General features: G+C 37.1%; 1 protein-coding gene across 1 annotated transcript in view; it reads right to left on the minus strand.

Moving 5' to 3' along the window:
• Nucleotides 1-2566: 2566 nt before the first annotated feature.
• RELN (reelin) overlaps nucleotides 2567-17461 on the minus strand; it is a 536970-nt gene continuing 522075 nt past the window's right edge. The window contains exons 57-61 of the mRNA XM_011927764.1: nucleotides 16990-17209; nucleotides 14600-14797; nucleotides 13860-13958; nucleotides 9156-9161; nucleotides 2567-3683 (exon numbers count right to left, since the gene is read on the minus strand). Coding sequence (XP_011783154.1) covers nucleotides 3587-3683; nucleotides 9156-9161; nucleotides 13860-13958; nucleotides 14600-14797; nucleotides 16990-17209 — 620 coding nt within the window. The 3' untranslated portion in view covers nucleotides 2567-3586. The remainder of the gene's footprint in view (nucleotides 3684-9155; nucleotides 9162-13859; nucleotides 13959-14599; nucleotides 14798-16989; nucleotides 17210-17461) is intronic.

The following is a 17461-nucleotide window of genomic DNA, read 5'->3' on the forward strand; positions in this document are numbered from 1 at the left end:
ACTATCATTTTTCATAGTAAGACATTGGAAATTTACTGTTAATTGTTTTGAAATATACAATAAATTATTTTTGACTATAGTCACTTTGCTGTGTAACAGGTCTCAAAACTTACTCTTCTTGTCTATTTGAAATTTTGTATCCTTTGATCAACAACTCTGCATTCCCTCCCTCCCCATCCCATACCCAGCCCCAGCCTTTGGTAACCATTGATCTACTTTCGACTTGTAGGAGTTCAGCTTTATTAGGTTTCACATATAAGTGAGATCATGCAATGTTTGTCTTTCTGTGCCTGGCTTATTTCACTTAGCATAATGTTCTCTAGATTCATCCAAAAGCTGTCACAAGTGGCAGGAATCCTTCGTTTTTAAGGTCAAATGGTGTTCAATTGTGTATACATACCACATTTTCTTTTTTTGGGGGGGCGGGAGACAGGGAACAGAGGCTAGCTCTGTCACTTAGGCTGGAGTGTAGTGGTGCCATCTTGGTTCAAGGCAACCTCCACCTCCTGCATTCAAGTGATTCTTGCACCTCAGCCTCATGAGTAGGTGGGATCACAGGCCCACGCCATCATGCCTGGCAAATTTTTGTAGTTTTAGTAGAGACAAGGTTTCACTATGTTGACCAGGTTGGTCTCAAACTCTTGGCCTCAAGTGATCTGCCCGCCTAGGCCTCCAAAGTACTGGGATTACAGGCATGAGCCACCAAGCCCAGGCCCACGTTTTCTTTATCCATTCATCCACTGATGGACACTTAGGTTGATTCCATCTCTTGGCTATTGAGTGAATAGTGCTACAATGAACATGGGAGTACAGATATCCCTTTGACATACTGCTTTTAGTTCCTTTCGATATATACCTAGAAGTGGTATTCTTGGTCATATGATAGTACTATTTTTAGTTTTTTGAGGAACTTTTATACCATTTTTCGTAATGACTTTACTAATTTACATTCCCATCAACAATGAAGAACAATTGATCTTTGTATATTGATTCTGTATCCTGTAATCTTAGAAAGCCCAATTATTAGTTCTAGTAGTTTTTCATAGATTCTGTGGGTTTTTCTATGCACATAATCATATTGTTTTCCAAAAAAGAGTTTGACATGTTACTTTTGAATCTCGATGCCTTTTCTTCTTCTAACTTTATTGCTCTGGCTAGACTCTTTAGTACAATGTTGAATAGAAGTGGTAAAAGGAAATACCTTGTTTTGTTCTTCAATTTAGAAAGAAAGCATCCAGGTTTTCACCACTATGTGTGATATCGCTTGCAAATTTTTTATTTCTTACTTTTCTTTGGGACAAGATCTTGCTGTCTCGCCCAGGCTGGAGTGCAGTGGTGTGATCACAGCTTACTGCATCCTCTACCTTCTGGGCTTGGTTGATGCCAGATCCTCCCACCTCAGCCTCCTGAGTACCTAGGACTACAGTGCATGCCACCACGCCCAGCTAATTTTCAGTTTTTTTTTTTTTTTTGTACAGACAGGGTCTCATTATGTTGCCCAGTCTGGATGTTTACATGTGCCCATTAGACCCAAAATACATGTCTATGGCAGCACCTTCTTAGTGTTGTATGTATTAGTTGGTATTTCTGAGTTTCGGTCTAGACTATACATTGCGAAAGAGAACCATGTTTCATTCCCAAATAATGTACATTAGTATAGTAGATGTTTAATAGATGATTATCAAAAGAATATTTAGTGCTTAATGAGGTATTTACCCAGTTATCCGTTTATTTGTGTGATTATTAGTAAAGACCTTCCTCCTCTACTAACTGTGACTTTCCTTAGTGCAGCGATGGTGTCTCCTTTTGTTCACTAATCCATCTCTAGTGCCCTTGCCTGTGCTTGGCACATGGTATCCCTTAATAGATATTTGATGAAGGATTGCATACATAAAATGACTGAAGTGGGCCATGGTAGGAAGAATCTTCTGAAATCAGTTATTTCTTTCACATTTAAGTGTTTTAAAAGGTGCTGTTCTCCAGTGGGTGTATTTGTTCTTGAAAATATTAATTCATTCACTGTAGGAGTATTTAGGCTCAGCATTAGAGGGGTCAAAAGTATTGAGAACGTTTGCCATTGCTGAAAACTCTAGTTTTAACATTTTTTTCTTATTTTTTCCTCCTCTTGAAAGTAAAAAAAAAAAAAAATCAATGATATTAACATACTTTTTATTTTGTAGATGTTAAAATCAAGAAGGGAAAATGTTTCAATCACCATTTTATCCTCAACACTTAGCACAGTGCCTGGACCATAGCAAACACTCAATAAATATTTACTCAATGAACACATGAGTGCTTATGATCAGACAAGTGTTAGCAGTAACAAAATTCTCAGGAGTGAAGTCACTATTGGAATTATCTATTGACTTTTCTTAGTGTAATTACAGCAGAAAAAGGGGAATAAGAGAAAAATGGCTAAATTGAAAGTGTGGCTTCATAATTGCTATTATCAATGATGAAACAAAAAACTGGTGCAAATATTTGACATCATAATTTCCAAACTGACCAGGCTTACAGATCTTACATAAAATTTAATTAAAAATGAATGAAGACCAATGAACTTCAATGGCTTTTGGACATAATTTTTATTTAAGCATGGGCTTTTAGCTTGGTTCTCCCTAGAGTGCAACCTTTCAGTTACACAAATAGCGTTCAGAGCTACAGGGCCATTATAATGTTGCTGGTGTTGGTACAACTTCATCAGAAGGCATGAATATGACCCGCAGAGAAAACAATCCACGAAGAAAACACAACGAAAAAACAACCACTGTTTTACAAATCACTCTGTTATCACAGACACAAAATGGCAGTTACTGTTAGTAAATCAGCCACAGAACACTTAAAAAAAATCTTTAGGCAAGGAAATGGGAACTTATTTGTGGGAGATAGGGTCTTCGTCCACAATTTAAAGTAGAAAATATTTCAGGGTCAAGCATTTTTCTTATCCACAAAACAACGCTAAACCAACATACATCTTTAAGGAGTATATTAAAGGAGATACAATATCTTTACTACTATCTTCTTGAATAGGCATTTTACTTAATTTTCTGCAGAATATAAGTAGCCCCAAATTCAGCAGCAAAATATTACAACATAACAAGTAAATACAGTTTCAATGTGTTATATTGTAGAATAGAATACATAAAGGACAAACAATGATAATTTAATCATATAAAACATGAGACATAGCTGAAATACAGTCCACTTAAATAGCTTTGTGACCAAGAATGTTAAATACTGTGCTAAATGCCGTTTTAAACATAAAATCTCTTAATTTTTTTGTGGTTAAACTTCGTTTTTCTGTTAAAGTGTTTCTTATTGTCAATACTGCCACTGTAACCGATACTATGACAGATCACAACTTTCACGGACACATCAACATGAAGACATTTACTTATGAGCAAATAAGTCACTTGTCATTAGTTCACAGTGTGGGAAAGTGGTGTACACTCGGTCTTGAGAAGGGCTTTCAGGTAATCACCAAGTCCTTCACGGATTTTTCCTGATATCAGATGCAGTGCGAGATGTAAAAGAATGGAGAGCAACACATCACATGTTGGAAGAAAAAAATAAACTTTTTGATTCTTCATGGGTATCGCCTAAGTGACCTTCGTCTTCTGTTGTAGAAGTGCCTGAGCCCATGTTGTCGTGAAAAATTCATCATGTAATTTTGTTTGCGAGTGCTGTTAAAATCAAACAGGATAGAGGCAGGGAGGGAAAGGAGAAAGAGCATGTAAGTCCCATCATTGAACGTGCAATCTCTTCTAGATCCTAAGTTACTCTGATATTTATTTGAAAATGTTCAGGGTTAATAGGTCAAGCTCACATGACCAACCAGGGTCAGAGGAACTGAAGGCTGGGACCTATGCTCACTGCCTGTGGCCTTGAAGAAATCCCTGTCTTTTCATGAGTGAGCTCTGAACCAGAAAATATGCCAAATTCTCTTGATTTATAGCAAACTGAAACTGTTTTGAATTTTATTTTATTCTTGAATGCTTCCTGAAAATCCTTACTTGGGTACATTTCATTTGAGAAGTGTACACTATACCCATTGCCTTATTTAAATATATCTTTAACAAGGAGGAAAAATAATTTGGTTCCTTTAGCAAACATTCTCATTTAAAGCTTAAAAAACAACAACAAAAAAGAAACAGACTGTTAGCTGGATCAGCTTGACCTCCTAGTTCATGCAGTCTCATGGAACAAAATAAGGAGGTCAGTTTTTCTCAGAATGTTGGATTCTCTTGTCTTCCTCAAACCATAAGCATCTGGGTTATATTTTATAAACACGGCCTCAGGAAAGAGACACTCCATTGAGAAGAGGTCATAAAATACTAAGAAAGTGTAACTAAATGTATAATTGTAAATATGTATGTATATATCCCCCCACATATGTACATACACACATTTATACATACATGCTGTGTGTGAAGCTGATAAAAATGCTGAAGATGGATTTCAGGATCCTGTAGGAAACTGTACAATACTAGTAGTGATAGCTATTAATGTTTTGGCATGGTCCTTTAAAAAGGATTGTGAGCTATAACATCACTGAAAGGATCATATTCTCACACTCTGACCTGAGTGATAGTATGTCCATATGTGGCATCAATATGTGGTTTATGAGAGTGAGCCTATCAGTATTTTCCAAATTCACTGAGTTTCCTCATGGTCCCAAAGCCTTTTCTCCCTAATTCCATGAAAACATAAAATACACATAATGTCATGTGATGTGATTCCAACATAAAGATCGATATGACATGAAATTGAGTTAGGGTAAGAGAGAGGGAAAGGGTAATTTGGTCCTGAGCAGTATAATCTGCATTATCAATCATCAATATGCTGGTAAGGTGTAAAATGATGTTTTACCTAGTATAATAGATATTATACTTAGGTATATTATACTAGCACTTGTAAAATATAAACTTTAAAACAAGATAATTTTATAGTTTGATCATTAGAAAAGAAAATTTATAATAAAACATCTCAAAAGAAAAGACATAAATTGAATTTCATCAAATATGTATAATCAAAAAGCAATAGCATCGGTGCTAAAATACTGATAGATGTCAAATTGATACATATTTTATAAAATAAAAAAGGTACTAATAACATCCCCTCCTAGATTTCAATAATATAAAAATGCTAGAAACAATAAAATGGAAACAAAGAATATATCCTGAAGACATTGTAGAGAAAAATATTTTAAAAAATCAAGTTTTGTCTTTAGGCAGATTTACTATCCTCCCCCTCCTATCCCTTCCATGTGACAATATTACATGTATCAACTAAGTTGATCAGTTTTAGTGTCAGTTCAATGACACAAATTTATCCATTTATTAGCTGCTATAAGTACTAACTGCTGCCTGTGTAAAATTGAGTTACAAAAAAAAAAAAAAAAAAAACCCAAGGAATTAATGTACTGAACTAATCAAGTGTCAAGAAAAATTATCCTGTTGCTCCTTTATTCACAAAATCTTGGGACTGGCACTTGCTGTCTTACAGCCAGCATCCTCGGTCACCTTATAGTTCTTTTCCTGAGCTATTATAGTGCCCCCCTGAACTAGCCTCCTTAAGTTTTTTCCTTTTATGAAAAAAAAAAAATCCACTGAAAGGAAACCCCTGAAATACTAAGAAAGTATAACTGAATGCATAATTGTATACATGTGCATATATACCTTCCTACACATACATGCAATTGATTTTGCACACCAGACTCAGTAAACTTTTCCTCAAACACTGGCTTCACTTTGCCCAAAACCATGCAGAATCCTCTTATCTATGGAGCAACAGCTAAGCCAACTTAAACAGACATTTCAAGTCCTCTTCGTGCTTAATCTTATTCTGCCCTTGCTTTTTCTACATTCCTATACAAACCGCTCTACTCAAATGCCTTGAGTCCTTTCTACCCGCCTCATTGGCCAGCTGTCAACATCACTTCCTAGATTCTACGTGTTCAAGTATTACATTTTCTTTATTGTTTACTCCCTCCATAAGTGAACTTTTTTTTTCTACTTTGAACTGTCAGAGTGCTCATATCCTGCTTTGAAGGAGTTTGTGTTCATATCTTGGCTCCCCACAACTAAACTTTTGTTGGTATGGGGGCCAGTTCCCCAACTCCCCCCACCCCCACACCAATAGCACTGAGCCTCCTGCCTGACCCATGCGTGTGTGGTCAAGGCATGTTTGTTGAACTTATGGTGACTTACTGATTGGATTCCTGTGGTAAATCATTACTCTTTAACTATAAGGAATAATTGCAAAGTTAAAGCAATGAAAATTATTCTGTTAAAACACGTTTAAAGGTATAAGGTACTCAAAGAGAATTTAAAATAGTTAAAATATTTTACATCAAAAAAAGTTAGAACACTCAAGATATTTTGTTATCTCAATGCAACCTAGATTGACATGAAAGTTACCTTAATATATGGGAACAAAATAACATTTAGTTTTAACAAAACTTGATGTGCTTACTTAACAGCTTTAAAGCAACGTCTCCATATAATTATTTACTTATTATGGAGCTGATTCAAAGTCTCTATCTTTGTAGGTGAGAAAATAAATAGTCGCAGGCTGCAGATCTTTAGTGCCCTAAAAACTACTCCGAGGTGGAAGCTTACAACCAATTTAGGGGACAATTTGAGTCACTGGATGTTCTTTTTTAAATAACAATTTTTCTTAAGATTTTAAATATATTTTTTATTTTTTTGGTAGAGATACGGTCTTGCTCTGTTGGCCAGGCTGGTCTCAAATTCCTGGCCTCAAGTGATTCTGTTGCCTCGGCCTCCCTAAGTGCTGGGATTACCAGCATGGCCACTGTGCCTGGCCTGGGTGCTCTTTAATTTTGAGTAAGTTTATGCATCAGTATCATATCTTTTGATCCCTGAGAATGTTGATATACATATAGTAATGGACTTGCTATAGATGCCTAGTGTTTATATAGTCACATGAAAAATGGCGGCCTGGTGCGGTGACTCATGCCTGTAATCCCAGCACTTTGGGAGGCGGAGGCTGAGGCAGGTGGATCACGAGGTCAGGAGAAGAAGACCATCCAGCTAACACAGTGAAACCCCATCTCTACTTAAAATACAAAAAATTAGCTGGGTGTTGTGGCACGCCTCTGTAGTCCCACATACTTGGGAGGCTGAGGCAGGAGAATTGCTTCAACCTGGGAGGAAGAGGTTGCAGTGAGCCGAGATCACGCCACTGCACTCCAGCCTGGGGCAACACGGCGAGACTCGGTCTCAAAAAAAAAAAAAAACACTATCAAAGCATCCTGGAAACTAGCTGGTAATTTGGTATGTGAAATATAAAAATCTTTTGAGTCAGCTAGGTTGGAATCTAATGAAGTGGATATTTCCAGTTTATGAGACTTTCAAAATCAAGCACTATGGCGAGCTATACTAAAATGCTGTCTGCCTCTAAGACCACTTAATAAATTGACATGGTTCCTACACAGTTATTGTATCTTCTAAAATGTCTGACAGCATTGGGCATTAGGGGAATTTTTAACAAGTTTATCTTATATTTACTCATTTTTTGGTGTGCAGTATATCTGTGAGCCTATTTTTTGTTTTTGATACATTTAGATGTACAGCTATAGATAACCTTATAACTGAAATAATAAGTGCAATGAACTTTTAAAGATTTATTTATTCACTGCAATTACCAGAGAAAGTAATTTTTATTTTCAGTTCAATAAAAAGAGGTAATGTTCATCCCAAAGCACATCAGCTATGCCAAAGCACATCACTTGACATATCAATTTGCTTTGGTTGTGGATAGAACTAGGTCCATTTTAAAATTCTCCCATTATGAGTAAGTCATTGAAAGAAGGGAGAATGAACAACAAAGGCTTCTTGGAAATGATAATGTAAATTTCCATTATTGCCAAGGGAGTTTAGGGACTTAGATGGCATATAGAATTATAAAATGTTTCCTTGTTTCTGCATAGGAAATATGGCCATTGCAAGATCTTTGAGTAAGTAGTGACTCTGTGCTCTTTTGAACTGTAACTCTTCAAAGGAGACACACAATCTTAGCTCATTTATTATTATGAAAACAATTCAATTGATTTTTTAATAGATTCTAAAGGAAATGGAGGAGATAGAGAATTGATATTAACTTGAGCTCATAGAAATATAGTCATTTCTACTTGTCAGTAATTTATCAAAACATGTGGTAGAATAATGATTTATATGAATGCAGACATAAGAATCCAGTGGACTGTTCAACATATCTTAGAAATATTGGTGAGTGTTAGATGGGAAGCTGCCATTCAAACTATCACTGAAACTTGCCTGCATAGAGGATGCCACACATTTGACTTAAAGGCCATGCATTTTCAGGAAGGCTACACACAAATAAGTGCAGGCACAAGTATCTCACACATACTGAAGATTTCATATTTCTTTTCTCCGCTAAATGGGGATGAGAATAATATCAAATAATGTGCACCTCAGGAGCTGTAAGGATGAAATGAAAACTTCTAGCACTATGTATAGATGTTCAATAAATTATAACCATTTTGCCTTCTTAAGTTTTAAAGTATCTCAGAGGACAAATATAAGTATATATTAAAAGTGGCCAGTCTTACCTAAGGACAAGATCTAGAACTCGTAGGTATTATGAACACATCTACTCCGTCTGCCAATTCAGTTATTAACTTAGAGGAGAATTGGTAAGTCAAGGGACCCTCATGCATCTTCAACATAGTAGGTCTTTCAAAAGACATTACATGTAATCAGAGTCCCTAAATCTTTTGCACACATTTCTATTTTCCCCTGTCCCTCATAACAAATTTGTCAACTGTGAGCACTTCAAGGGCACCCAATACAGTGTCAAGCACAGAGGAGAATCTAAGTCAAATCTGTTGCCCAATGACAAAATGCTGACTAGCACTCTGGTCTATGCTGTTGTGCCCAATATTGTATATAATAGGGACTTGTCTCAATTTGACTGGCTCTGAATTTACATGGATGTAAGTTTCAAATGTTGCAGTATGTACCAGTATCATTTATTACTGTTTTCATAGTTTTTTTTTTTTTTTTTTTTAGTTGCAAAGGTGTTTTACAAAACTTCTCAGTTAAGTTTGGTGACACTGATGAAACTATTTATTAGTAAACAGTTCCCCAGATTTAGTAAGGAGGACTTACCTTACTCTAGTGGAAAACCAATGACAGCAAATAATGAAATATAACACAAGTTAAAAAATGCCTTTCAATGCATGCAGCACTGTGATTAGTCATAAAAGTCTGATCAGGTTTAGACGCAATATAGGATTTTTCATCTCTTTTGAAAATAAAAATTAAAGAAGTTATTTCTTATTCTTCTATACCCAATATATACATATACTTTTCTATGTAATGCAACATGCAATATTTGCTCATAACCGTATGTTAAGATACAGGTAGCTGTAGTACTACATTTGGCATAAATGTTGCATATAAATTATAAATATTAATAGCTTAATAACTACTAATTTTATTATCTGATTTTTAATTATTTTACATTGTAGGAAATACTAATTCCTGAATATATTAAGGAATGGGATTTAAAAAATACAGAAGTCTTCTATGTCAGATAACACAATCAAATTTAATAAAGGACAAATATGCTTTGCAACAAATGTAATATGCTCATCTCCATAAATCATTTGTGCCAAAAATGTGACAGTATCTTGATAATGAATAGCATGAGGGGATGGTCACGATGTAACTCATTTTAAAATCTGATAAGTGCTTTTAAGACTATAGTTAGCAACATAAGGTTTGCAGTTCTCCGTAAATGTGGTAATAATTCACTTTTTAGTCAATTCATTCACGAAGGCTAACTTTTTACTGAGCAGTCTGCTTTCAAGGTACACATGCAAAAATTGACCCACTTCATTATACACATGACAGGTGTGACTTAGACACGTACGCAGGAAATGTGATGTGTGAATGAAATGCGAGTTGGGTGAGGGAGATTCTTAGGATAGAAGTATGAGTGCCCAACAAAAATGGTTAAGACAACAAATTCTCTTTTATCCTAAGAAGAACCTCACCAGCATGGATCTTGTGAGGGATCTGCCCAATGTATTCATAAACATATACTGAAAAATAAATATTCTATGCTAGCTAATGAATTCAGAGAAATTATTTTTCTGACACTTGATTGTCAGTGATCGTGTTATGCCACATCATTCAGACTTTATGGAATGAGGACTTTTTGTAAGCTAGTGAGGCTGGAAAAATATCTGTCAATTCGGTTCATCTATTATACAGCAGATTAGCAGGGGCTAATCATCGTGAAATGCTTTTCATGTGCAGATTTTATTGGAAAATATGAGAGTGGGAAGATTACACTCTCAAACAAGCATAAGAGACTGCTTGTTAAATGCTAAAAGGAAGGTTTTCATCTTTTTGGTGTGGGGCTTGTCATTCTGTATGTCCATATTTATGAAACTCAAATCCTTCCACATGTAGTATTTTAGAATTAAACCATTAATTAAAAAGATATTATAAATCTTGTTCATTTAGGATACACTCTTAAATCCTGAAATATTGTCGAAAGTGCTAAATTTGTTCTCATTAAACTTGTGTTTTTCTGGTTAATATGGGCAGTAGTGAGGTTAAACTCAATATAAGATACCATGCATGACCATAATTTTTCTTTCTAGGGGTTTTTAGCATGTGTCCTTGGTGCACATGCACAAAAGCGAAACTATGGTAATAAAGTTAGATTAAAGCCAACCTTCTCTTAAAAAAAGAAGTACATTTCTAAAAATTCCTAAGTGAAATGTATGCCCCAACCATTAGTTGCAAAAACATATCAGTAGCCCTGTTTGTAACATACAGTTAGGTAGGGTTTGTATCTCTTAAGATACAAGCCTCAGTCTGCTCCTCTCCCCGCCATGCTTGAGGAGTTAACATTGCTAGTTCAAATAATCAAGTGTTCTGATACAAAAGTGCAGTTAATTAAGAGAATGCTTTCAGTTAATAGGGGTTTATGGAAGTATTCCACCTATTTCTAAATATACATCCTTTGGAGCAAAGTTATAATTAGGAATATTTGTGATCATGACATGAACTTTGGCTCTAGCTTCTTTGTGCCTCATGTGATTGAAAGATACTCTGGAAAACTATTATATTTAATTTTTTGAATTATCTGGAACTTGTTTATTTTGAGCTCATCACATGAATGAATGAATTGAAGTAATTATTTTGTAGAGCTACTAATTGCATATTAATGAATGAATGCCTTAATACGGTTTGTGGCTCTTTTGAAAAGAAGTGCTTTGAAAGGGTAGAGTGATATAGAAATGTTAAACTATAAGATCAGAGCAAAACATCAAAAACGTAGTTCTGGAAATATAACATCTTATATATTTTTTGAAACAACTCATTTATTGAACTCAGCTTTGTGAGATATTTCTTTTCTTCAAAAAGAAGGAAAATAAAGGAATTCCTTTAACAAATTTTTGAAATGTCATTAAAGAGACTGCTTTTGCTTTTGAAATTATATATACATAAAAGCATGTGTGGTATATATAAAGTTATAATTTTTAAGTTATTCCTGAAAGAAGACTTGGAATAAAATTCAAAGCATACAACACCATGCAAATGTAACAATGCTCTTGTCTCATTCAAAATGTTTTAGTGCTCTGAGAGTTTGAGATAATAATGCAGGATAAGAACAGACTTATAAGGATATGAGCCTGGTAGATGACAAATTCTTCAAAGTGTTTAAAATACGGAGCTTGATGCTGGTAGTTGCTTATAAGCATTAATTCCAACACCAGGTGACCTGGGAGATTCCTTGGGTGCTGTGTGCTGAGGCTTCCTGCCGGTGCTCTGAGAACCTCTGAGGCAGCAGGTTGATAGGGAGCAAGGAATAGAGTTCTGTTTCCAATATGTGAAGGGGTTGCTTTTACACTGGCTGGTATATTGGCACCTCTGAACCCCTCGCCCCTGCTTTTTAATCTTAGTACAAGTGAGGAAATTACTAGTGATGATATGTCTCTGAAATCCAAAACAGATGAGTGCAGTTGATTGATTGGGCAGCATGAAAATATCTACTCAAATGTGTGATACGTTAAAAATTATTGTGTTTACTCAAGGGCAGGATTAGTATCCTGCTGTCTTTTGAGGACTGTCAGGTTTTGAAGTTTCCATAGGAGTTGGTAATGCTTTGTCAGGCACAGGGAGCCCCATTAATGCAAATTGTATTGGCAAGCCACTTGAAAGATAAGAAGTGGTTATTGACTCTAATTTTATTCTCTACCAGTTTATTAGAATCACTTGAGCTGCTTTTAAAACAAGAATGATGTCCAGTTCCCACTGCAGATCAATTTAAAGCCTCATCCAAAGGGATGGGCCTGGGCATTGGGACATTTGTTGATGTTTTCAAAAGCTTCCCAAGTGATTTTGACGTTCAAAGAGATTGAGAAGTGCTGTCCTGAAAGGCAAATAGCCAGGGCAAAATGGTTCTAGGGTTGAATTTTGGTCTATGTAGACATCTCTCTATGGCCTTACTGTACATAGATTCATTTCAGGGCCCAGGCTATTTTATTCTGCTGGAATAATGTAGTCTGAGGAAATCAGTATCTAAGTAAAACATCAGCCTCATATTTAGATTCAAATGAGTCTGGACTGTTACTTTAAACTTCAACTTTGTCTTGTGGAGGCAGAGCCCAGCAAGTTGTCCAAAAGCAGCAGCGCGCACAGGAGGCTAGTGTGGGGACCAGGTTGCTCTTGGATTTGAGGGCCCAGGCTATTTTATTCTGCTGGAATAATGTAGTCTGAGGAAATCAGTATCTAAGTAAAACATCAGCCTCATATTTAGATTCAAATGAGTCTGGACTGTTACTTTAAACTTCAACTTTTTCTTGTGGAGGCAGAGCCCAGCAAGTTGTCCAAAAGCAGCAGCGCGCACAGGAGGCTAGTGTGGGGACCAGGTTGCTCTTGGATTTGGGGGTTGATATGGATGCCATGCAAGCAGGTGCCTCAGTGAAAACTAAGACGAGGGCTAGCTCAAGACTGAAAAATTCAGCTCATGGCTATGACTGAACGAAAACAAATCTGGTAGTTTTCCTACCAATTAATCACTTAAATTTGCTTGCAAAATGACTGAAATCAGCCAAGGGACTGATTTCATTTTGGATTTGGTAAACAGAATGAACATTTGAACCTATCTACCGAGAAGATTCGCCTCTCCTTGCCAACCACTTGGAGCCATCAGTCCGAACCCGTCGAGACATAAGCATTCCAGTTCTACAGGAACTAGATCGTTAGAGAAAAAGCAAGTCATCTCTCTGTGAGGGAACAGTCAACCCAGCCAGGTAGAGTGGTGACAGCTTTATTATATAAAGAGGGAAAAACACCTTTAACTTGTTAGGTGCTGGGATTGGTCAGGAGGAATCTGAAATCACAAATTCTTTGTTCTAGTTGCAACCCCCACATCATTAAATGGAGAATGTCTGTAATTGGGCACATTAGTTAGTAACACTTCAGACACTGCCCACTACAGATCCTTCCTCTTCAAGGATGTCATTTCATTTTATAAGGCAACCCAGATCTGCCTTAAGACATGGTTTCCCATTTACCTGGAGACTTTGTTTTATCCAATTTAACCCATATTGTCAATCCTTAAATAAATGTTGTGCTTATGGAGGTTTTCTAAGGTACATTCATTCGGGGCTTTGCTATTGCACCGATGACTTAAGCTATAGCTTGCAGTTGCAAAAGAGTGTAAGCCAAAGTGCTCCTGTGGGGGCTTCTCATCAAAAATGGTTCTTACTGAATTAAGGAGCATGCCACATCAAAGGAATTTCAGACCTTCCTGAAATGGACATGGGATGCCATGTATCAGATACTCACAGGACGACCTCCACATGGTCCAAAGCCCACTGATCATGACCTGTTCCGTTGTGGCGTGGTTGCCACCAGCGCAGTAAGACTCCTTTCATCCGTGCCTCCCTGGGTCACAGACAGAGGGACAAAGAGATTATACATTAGGAAGCAGAACTTTTTGGTATTTGACTTCTAGATGTCAAATATTATAATAGGCTAATCTAAATCAACAAAATGTTGCACATGGAATTCAGATTTGCTTAAGCCATAGTATTCTGAGCAGCATCAAATTTTATTGGCTACTCAAGGACTTGTAAAACTTTTCCATCTCTCTCCCTCCTTTCACTTGTTCCATTCATATCCGAAGATATTTAGTCAAAGCATGGAGTGCTTTCTGTGTGACAGACACTGTGCTAGAAGCTGGGCTTACAATGCAAAGCAAAACTGACATGACTACTTAACCTCAGTAAAATTTCAAACTAGCATGCCAACAGAAAATAAATGTTTTCTAAGACTAGAAAAACTGGTTAAAGCAAGGGAAATAGGCAAAAACTGCCCTTGCATTTAGTTATTATTGTCTATTCCCTCTTGTCCCTATTCCTTATTTTAATTTGTGCCTTTCTTGTCCTAATCAAAAATAGTAACACCACTTTGGAGATCTGGGTTAGTCTTGGTTCTGCCACCACCTAGTTTTGTGGCATTGTGATTCCCAGGGATTCACAAAGGGATTGTGCATGAGACCATGCCTTTCCATTTGAGCCACTTACAGGGGGACATTGTAAGACACTCTCTGAGCTTGTGTGAAGTCCTTTGGCTGGTGCTGGGCGATGACGTGCCAGGTGATCCCGTTGTTGACGCTGTACTGCAGCAGCACCGCCTTGTCCACAGTGTGGGGGCCACTCAGGTCACTGTTGCAGCTGTCCGTCTGCGACGTGCTCCCAATTTGCAAGACAAACATGATTTTGCTGAAAAACACAGGGAAATCATCTTCATTTTTATTTATTTATTTTTTGAGATGGAGTCTTGCTCTGTCACCCAGGCTAGAGTGTAGTGGTATGATCTTGACTCACTGCAACCTCTGCCTCCTGGGTTCAAGTGAGTCTCTTGCCTTAGCCTCCCTAGTAGCTGGGATAACAGGTGCACACCACCACGCCTGGCTAATTTTTGTATTTTTAGTAGAGACGGGGTTTCAACATGTTGGCCAGGCTGGTCTCGAACTCCTGACCTCAGGCGATCCACCCACCTTGGCCTCCCAAAGTGCCGGGATTACAGGCGTAAACCACTGTGCCCGGCTGGGAAATCATCTTTAAATTCAGGAAGTATTAAAGGAGTTATACTTCCTTAGTCTTTTCTTGTTTCTAAAGTCCATAATTTCCAAGTTCATAATATAGTAGAACCAGAAGCAGCCAGTCTTGAGAGCTTGTTTGGAGGTTCTAGCAAGGGAGCACAGTTACTTGTATACCTTTGACTAAAGACTGGTCCTCCTCTATTGGGAATGGTCATCCTCTTCACCCAGCATGCAGCTTTGGGAGGGATGCACATGCAGTGGTGAGGGAGGAAGGGGACACCCGCCTAGCTAGCCAGATCAGCTGAATCAACCCTGGTGATCAATGGAGCGACAGATGTCGCAGCCAGATCACCCTCACATCTGTGAAGCAGCCAGTCTTATGACTACATCACTGTTAGTAACAAAATTTATTTATATTGTCTTCTATATTATACATGTGAAGACCTCAGAAGGCTGATTTTCTATACGAAGAAAGTATTTTTGACTTTCAAAGATGTGCCCTCTTTTCATGATGTTGGAAATCTTGTTAGAGTATTTCATTGAAAACATCTTCTATTCTCTGAAAGGTAATGTGGACCAAACAGACAGCTGAGGACATGGAATACAACCACAATATTTATGCTGCATTCTTTTTACAGATAACTCCAAGCTGAACACATCTGGATGGGGATAAATTATTATGACTATTTTAGGAAAGACTGTCTGGAGATCAGAGCTGAGGGAAAACTGAGTTAGGATGTGCAGGTTCTGAACCATGTCTGCTATTCTGTTCAACATGACATTTTGCTTTTGTCATCCTTGCCCTAGATAGAGCCTTTAGGCATGGGAAATAAATCCTCATAAGATTCCTCATGATTAACAGAGTACCTAATTTAAAGTAGGTGGTGGAATAAAGAGCTAGACTTAAAAACGTATAAATGCATAAACTGATTTAAAACATAGTGTGCCATTGCTAACTATGCACCTAGTTGCAGCTATATATGGCAGTGTCACAGAAAACACCAGGTTATCTCTAGATTAAGTATATCTTTTTGGTAGGCAGAAAAAAAAAAAAAAAGGAAGATGGTAGATGCAACTTTTATCATATCATGGTTGCCATACAGGAATTTTATTTTAATTGTTTATCATATTAAGGGCCCCCAAACCTGCCTTTCTGCCTGTGAAAATACAACACTAATACTATATTTTCCAAAGTGAAAGGTTTTAAGTAAACTATCTTCCCATTAATCAAACACATATTCTCATAGCTACTGAACACTTTTCAGCATTCAAGAAATACTCTACAATAATATCTAGCAACCTTTTTTAAGCCTTGGAATCTTTTCTTGAATTATATAGACAAAAAGCTGTGTTTACTCTGGATAAGGAAGCCAAACCTGGGAAGGAAATTCAGTCCTCCTTATGTCTTTGTCAGTCACTTCCCTAGTCCATTTGCAATGTCTCTGCCCACTCTACTCTGCATTAACCCTCAGCAACTATAGCACATGCATTTTTAAAGATCTTATCCATCCACCCCTCCTCCATTTCTATTTATTGTACTTACGTGTGCTAAATATAGGCATATGTTTGCATTGCTACAAATTTACTTCACATACACATTTATATATTTGCCTGTGCTCAACATTAAATTATCTATGTAGTTTATCCCTAACCATTTTAAAAAAAATATTTGGCCATTTCTCTGGGCTTATGGCTACATTACCACCACTTAGCCACTGTGGGTGAAGAAATACAAAGCAATTCTCTAATAAAGTTAAGCAAAGCATAATTCTGAGTTGTGAAACATATATGCTTCCTTGTCCCAAATTCAAATGATAGGTTTTCACTAACTAATTCTATGTCTGGACTACAATATGGAGGTTTGGGTACCTTGCTCGAGTGAGATCCAGAGGCTTGGTAGCTGCTTGCCTGATCTGACAGCCATTAAAGTACAGTGAGTCTCCATGGGCGTAGGGGGCCAGCTGCCCACAGCCACTTCCTATGACTCCACCTTGAATGGTCTCCCAGTTTGCCTCTGTGACTCTTGCGGACTCAAAATTATCTTTAATATAACTGGGAAGGTCGTGACTGAAAACAGAGCAATCATCACCTAGAGGACAAGGAATAGTCACAGAAATTAACTGGACCAACCAGAGTTATTCAAGATTAAGAACAAGGATTCAAGTTCAGATTTAAGTCGTTGTTATTGTAAGAATGGCAAAATACAAGGAACTTAAACAACTTTACAAAAAAAAAAAAAAAAACCCCATCAAAAAGTGGGTGAAGGTTATGAACAGACACTTCTCAAAAGAAGACATTAGTGTGAACAGGCAACCTACAGAATGGGAGAAAATTTTTGCAA

This window comes from Colobus angolensis, unplaced genomic scaffold (genome assembly GCF_000951035.1).
Source record: "Colobus angolensis palliatus isolate OR3802 unplaced genomic scaffold, Cang.pa_1.0 Scaffold74, whole genome shotgun sequence".
Classification (NCBI taxonomy): Eukaryota; Metazoa; Chordata; class Mammalia; order Primates; family Cercopithecidae; genus Colobus; species Colobus angolensis.